The sequence below is a fragment of the Pundamilia nyererei genome, unplaced genomic scaffold (assembly GCF_000239375.1).
Source record: "Pundamilia nyererei isolate P.nyererei 1_Seehausen unplaced genomic scaffold, PunNye1.0 scaffold01102, whole genome shotgun sequence".
NCBI classification, from domain to species: domain Eukaryota; kingdom Metazoa; phylum Chordata; class Actinopteri; order Cichliformes; family Cichlidae; genus Pundamilia; species Pundamilia nyererei.
In genome coordinates this window covers 4964-11680 of record NW_005188503.1, presented here as the reverse complement: position 1 = coordinate 11680, position 6717 = coordinate 4964, and the positions used below count along the sequence as shown (strand labels likewise).

General features: G+C 41.0%; 1 protein-coding gene across 1 annotated transcript in view; it reads left to right on the top strand.

Moving 5' to 3' along the window:
• LOC102215642 (uncharacterized) overlaps positions 1-4835 on the top strand; it is an 11002-nt gene extending 6167 nt beyond the window's left edge. Inside the window, exons 4-5 of the mRNA XM_005755244.2 lie at positions 2866-2923; positions 3566-4835. Coding sequence (XP_005755301.2) covers positions 2866-2923; positions 3566-4413 — 906 coding nt within the window. The 3' untranslated portion in view covers positions 4414-4835. The remainder of the gene's footprint in view (positions 1-2865; positions 2924-3565) is intronic.
• Positions 4836-6717: the final 1882 nt, after the last annotated feature.

Sequence of the window (6717 nt, the reverse complement as noted above, 5' to 3'; positions counted from 1 at the left end):
GTGTGTGTGTGTGTGTGTGTGTTATATAAACATTGGATGGTGTATGGAAAAATAAATACATTTAATAAAGAAACAATATTGAACAATAAGTAGAATATATTAAAGTAGTGACTGTAAATTAAACTAACGTGAATCAACTAGTGGTGAGGTGTGGAGCTTACCGTATGTGGCATGCCATCACAGCAGGCGACTTTAAGGGAAATTTAAAACTGCTGGCTGAGAGTAAACGTAAATTCAGTAAAATCATAATTCACGTCGGCACCCGGTAACGCCAATCGGAGGTCACTAAAATCAGTATTGAATCGGTGTGTAACTTTGCCTGGTTCTGCCGGAGGTTTCTTCCTGTTAAAAGGGAGTTTTTCCTTTCCACTGTCGCCAAAGTGCTTGCTCCATAGGGGGTCATATGATTGTTGGGTTTTTCTCTGTATCTATTATTGTACAATCTGCTATACAATATAAAGCACCTTGAGGTGACTGTTGTGATTTGGCGCTATATAAATAAAATTGAATTGATTTGAACTGTTCTCCACAGAACCAGCCAGGGTGTGCTCTCAGTGGCAGGGGAACAATACGAGAACAGCGCCACCACGTCCGGAGACGGAACAATACTGGAAGAGCATATGGGAGAAGGATGCAACCCATAACGGCAATGCTCAGTGACTAGTGGATCTGAGGGCAGACCACAGCAATCTCCCTGAACAGGGTCCAGTAACCATCACAGTGGCAGACATCCAAGAAAGGGTCTCCAGTATGAAGAGTTGGACAGCACCAGGCCCCGACATGGTTCACGCCTACTGGCTGAAGAAGCTAACTGCACTCCACAAGCCCCTGGCAGCACAAATGAACCAGCTTCTAGTTGACGGGACACACCCAGAATGTTTAACCGATGACCGGACAGTCCTGAAGGGACCAGTCCCATCCAACTATCGACCAATAACCTGCCTTAGCACCACGTGGAAGCTCCTGTCAGGCATCATAGCAGCTAAGATGAACAGGCACATGGGTCAATACATGAGTGGGGCACAGAAAGGGATGGGCAAGTATACCCGAGGTGCAAAACACCAGCTACTGGTAGACCGAGCAGTCAGCCGAGACTGCAAGACCAGACTGACCAACATGTGCACTGCCTGGATTGATTACAAGAAGGCCTATGACTCAATGCCCCACAGCTGGATACTGGAATGCCTAGAACATGTTCAAGATCAACAGGACCCTAAGAGCCTTCATCAGAACCTCAATGGGGATGTGGCGGACAACACTAGAGGCCAACTTCAAGCCCATAGCACAAGTCACCATCAAGTGCGAGATCTACCAAGGGTTAGAGGAGAGTTAGTTAAGATGTCTGAAGTGGATCTCAAAATAAAGTTTCAACAGTCTTACTTTTCCACCGGGGACTTCCAGGACTAGGGCGGGTTTAATATTTCAATCCAGGGAACAGGTAGGTAGCATGGTGGAGGCATGGCAGGCAGTTACGATTTGGAGGACATACTCACCAGTTCTAAAAGCACGAAAGAATGCAGATCAGGTGTGAGGGGAGGAGTGAAAGTCCAAACTCCACCTCGAACAAAGAAGAAGAAACAAACAAAAATTGTGTTATCAATTTGCCTCAGTGCTGTTGCAAATGTACTTGCTAGAAAAACTACTTTATTTAAAAACCTATAAGCTTTACCTTGTTACTATAGAATTACCACTGTTTAGTAGGTAGTGTAGGAGGCATCCTAGTCAGATGCCCGAACCACATCAACTGGCTCCTTTCTAAGTGAAGGAGTAATATCTCCACTTCGAGCCCTTCTTGTACTCTTCACCATACCTGTAAAAAAGTGCCTGCCTCTCTTGGTTCCCACGTGCAGCATGAAGCAGGAAAATTAATGTGTTTGCAGAGGAAATACTGTTTTTCCATCTTAAACTTTCCACCAGGTACCAAACCAGAATATAAAAATGACAAAACACATAAAAAATATAAAGTTGACATTATAGATTAATTAAAGAAGCTGTCAATAACAATGCGCTGTTACGGTTGGAAGGAGGACTCAAGCGCAGGACTCCGGTACTGATGCTTACAAGAAGAGTTTATTTACAAGTCACCAGGTGTATATACAAGAATGTGCAGGGGGGTGTTATATACAGCTGAGTGGGGGAAGAAGGGGTCTCCAGGGAAGTCCAAGGGAAAGCATACGTTCTTCAGAATATCCACTCACACGATCACAGGTTCACACTCCAACACTGCCACACGGGAAACACACGGGGAAAAATCCAAGAGGTTCTGTAGACAGGGAGACAGGGTTAAGGACGATGCACAGAGGAAAACACTCTTCACTAAACTTGCTGTAGCTTTGACTTTACTAACGCGTTGTAGACAACGACCCAGCGACGAACAGCAGTCACCTCCTGGCTTAAATGCTGCTCCCCTTAATGAGACACCTGGGTCTCATCTCCCGAGGGCGTGGGCCAAGGGCATGAACCCACAGTGAGTTCCGCCCGGCGAGAGAGAAGAGGAAGAGAAACAGAGAGGGCTGATCAGCGTGCAGCTGATCCGCCTGGCCGTGACATGCGCTCCAGGAGATTTAGTGAGATTTAAAGTGCTCATCTTGTTCTACTTGTGAAGGTTAATGCTATAGACTTAGAAAAATGAGAATCATTACAGGGAGAAAGGATTTTTGCTCCTCCCCTCTCAGTGCAGCAAAAAACTATGCAGAGAGCACATATATATGAGAAACTGAACTGGCAACATTAAACTGACGCTCAGCAGTAGTTTGTGTATCAGATCTTAGCTGTACAAAGAAAGGACAAGTTCAGAGGGAGGGGTTAGAAGCAGAATGAGATGAATAGAACAGATTAAAAAAAGAAACTAATCAGCATTGACACAGAATCCCAATCACAGACATGACAGACAAAAACCTGCTAGACAGCGATTCTCTGCTTGGTGAGTACACTTTAAACAGTAATTTTTATTGTTATAGTATTCAACTTCACCATAATTTTAAAGAGTGCCAAAGCTCAAAACCAGCTGTTTGACCGTTTATTAGTTATTAATCAGCATTTGACTATCACTATGTTTCATCTTTGCATTTTCCGCTTTTTAGCGCATGTTTTGTTCTGTTAGACAAAGGTTATGTTCAGTCTATGAAATACTGGAAACTGTGTCACTTCATGAAATATATTTTATACAAAGTTCACCTGAATGATGTATATGATTTCCTTTAATGATAACCCTTTCTCGATGACTAAGAACAAACCACAGTTCAGGGAGAAAAGCATAGTAAGAAGACTGCATGTCTTTAAGAGAGCTGTGAGATAGCCATGTGTATCAGTGGCTGTCTGCTTTCCTATTATCAGTTCAGTAAATATCCATATTTTTAATGCGTGCTTCAATGTCTTCCTATAAATAAAGGATATAAGATGATGTTTTCTATTGAAATAGCTTATCCCAGTTTTAAGACTGCATTCTAAATTTTAAATTTAGACTGTTTTGACATCAAATAACAAAAAAAAAAAAATCCAACTGGAAAGATCTTGAATATGGATTTGTTTAGAACACCAATAATCTTTTTGTCATCTCTGTCAGATGCAGAGAAACCAGAGCTCAGGATGGTGCTTGTTGGGAAAACTGGAGCTGGGAAGAGTGCTTCAGGAAATACCATCTTAGGAAGCAGAGTTTTTCAATCTATAGCATCTGCCTCTTCTGTGACATCAAAGTGTAAGAAGGAAACAGTGGAGTTTGAAGGTCAGACTCTGACTGTAGTTGACACTCCAGGTCTGTTTGACACCAAACTTCTTAAAGAGGAGGTGGTGAAAGAAATTCTTGGATGTATCTCATTATCTGCTCCTGGTCCTCATGTGTTCTTGATTGTGATCCAGGCTGGGAGATTCACAAAAGAAGAAGAAGAAACAGTGAGAATCATTCAGAAGGTGTTTAGTGGAAGGTCAGGAGATTACACTATGGTCTTGTTCACCTGTGGAGATGATCTGAAGGCTGATGGAGTCACCATAGAAAAAATTATCCATGAAAATCCAAATCTTTGCAGCTTCATCCGTCAGTGCGAAGGACGATATTATGTGTTTAACAATAAAAACGAGGATCCCTCTCAGGTCAGAGAGCTGCTGAAGAAGATCAACATAATGGTTGAGTTAAATGGAGGAAGTTATTATACCGATCAAATGTTCGAGGAGGCTCAAAGAGCCATAAGAAAAGAGATGAGACGACTTCAGACAGAAAATCCAAAGATGGATGTCAAAGAAGCAAGAGGACAAGCAGAGGGAGACAACTCTTTCATTCGAACTGCTCTAGCTGCTGCTGTTTCTATTGCTCTTGCTGCTGTTGAAGCTGCTGCTGCAATAGTGGAGGGTCCAGCGGCAGCTGCAGTAAGTGCAGCAGCTAAGGCTCTTCAAGATGATGCATGCAAAATACAGTGATGATAATAATAATTCTCATTTATTTGCTGCTCTTTAAAATTTATATGCAGATACTTGGAAATAATCACTGTAAGATGTATTTTAATGTCTTTCTCTCTCTCTCTCTCTCTATTATCTTAAACTTTGTAATTTAACTGATTAATGAAATCTTCATTTTTACTATTTTTGATTATCATGTGAGTAATGGGACATTCTTGATTTCAAAACAAAACAAAACAATCAGGTTATGTAAATTGTTTTTATGCTGCAGATGTTTGTAGTCTTGAATGATGGATTGTGCATTTTAACACATGAACATTTCTGTTGTCTCAGGAGCTGAACCAAAAGAAACTGTAATCAGTGATGTTTGTGTTGAACAAAATGTGACATTGACTTTCTTTCTTTTAACATGTTAAGAAATATGAAAAATAAAATGAATTAAAACTTGTCAAACTTGACAAAGTGTTGTGCATTATGTTTGCTTCTTAAGTCATCTTCTTGTAGTTGCTTATGGAAAAAAACTTACTAAATTGTAGAACTAATAGTTTGCAATACAGGGCTTACTTAAGTTCAGAGGTTATCAGACTGGAGAGCAGGGAATAAAGCCAAGATTGTAAGTATAAAATATTATGTTATTATAAATATTATTGGTCATAATTGCTGGGTATACCTGGCGGGGTACACCCTGGACAGTTCACCATTCTACTGTAGTGCTAACGCAGAGAGACAGACAACCAGTCACACTCACAATCATACCTATGGGCGTCTTAGAATAGATAATTTTGATCAATAAACTTTCCTTATTTACACATGCGCCATGGTAAAGTCTTTCTTTGCTTATGACTTCTTGATGTTGGTAAATACAATAAGTGAAAAATATATAATGTCAGCACAAATGACCAAACATCCTCCAGCTTCTGCCTCCACAAGGGCACCAAGTAGGGATGCCCACTCTCTGTCATGTCTCCAGGATCTCTAGGATGCCTTTGTTGTTGTTGTTGTTTTTTTTGCTGTTCACCCCTACTCACCAGGGAGAAGCCAGATCAAGCTCCTTGCCTCTGTCCTCACTTATGCTGTACTCACCTGTAACCCATCTACTGTGATCACTCATCTGCCATTCATCACAGATGATTGTTCCCTGCATTACTTAAGACCTCAGTGGAGTCTACTTCTTTGCTGGATCATTGTGCTAACCAGTGTCAGTGTAGCCTCGGCTCGCTAGTTGATTCCTCATTTATATCTTCTCTTTGAACAGACGTTCCTGGACCCCTGCCTGTTTCTCCTGCCCTGTGGACCTTGAGTGGATGTGAGTGAGCGTGAGTGAACTTTAGTGGATTGGATTTGAGGTGCTTGTGAGTCCGCGGACTGTGTGAAGAGGAGTGTTGACGTTTCATTGCCCTGGACATTCTCCCCTGGATTCCCTGGAGCCCCTCTTCCCCTGCCTCACTGTTTATATGGATATATTTCACCTTGAGTGCATCTGTAAATAAACCCCTTTCACGTTTCACTAGTTTTGGGTCCTGTGACTGAGTCCTGCACTTAAGAAACCTTGACACTCTCCCCTTCACTGTTTGCAATTTTTATCGAACCACTAGCAATAGCAATTAGACAGTCTATAGTGATTAGGGGATAAAATGCAAGAACGTAGAACATAAAATCAGTCTTTATGAGGATAATGTGTTACTTTTTCTCCAACACTCAAACCACTCTGAGGTAATCACATTACTAAACTCTTGAGAAAGAGTTTCAGAAGGTTTGATAATTTGGTTAAAATCTACAGTTCATACGATTAATTGCTCCTTTCATACTTCTACCCCACTTCAACCTGGAAACATTAAATATTTAGGTATTAATGCCTCCCCTACGCTTGCAGATTTAACTAAATTAAACCACATCCCACTTTTAAAGAAAATAGAAGATGATCTGGCTAGATGAAGCGCCTTGAGGCGACTTATGTTGTGATTTGGCGCTATATAAATAAAATTGAATTGAATTGAATTAGATGGAAATCTCTACCCATATCACTCATGGGTCGCTTCAATAAAAATAATGGTCTTTCCAAAAATCTATTATTTATTTTCAATGATTCTGAGTAAACCATCACCAGACTGGTTTAGATCACTACAGAGGACCAAGGATAAAGGAGGACTAGGTCTGCTTAACTTTCAATACTACCTCTGAGCCAGCTGGCTACAATTCATCTCAAGATGGTTTCACTTTCCTTTACTTGTGTTTATCTATGGTTGTTGCAACAGCCCTCTTAAGTAAGTATGCTCTCACCATTTTAAATGCTTTGGTGCATCAATAGAACACAAGCCATATAAC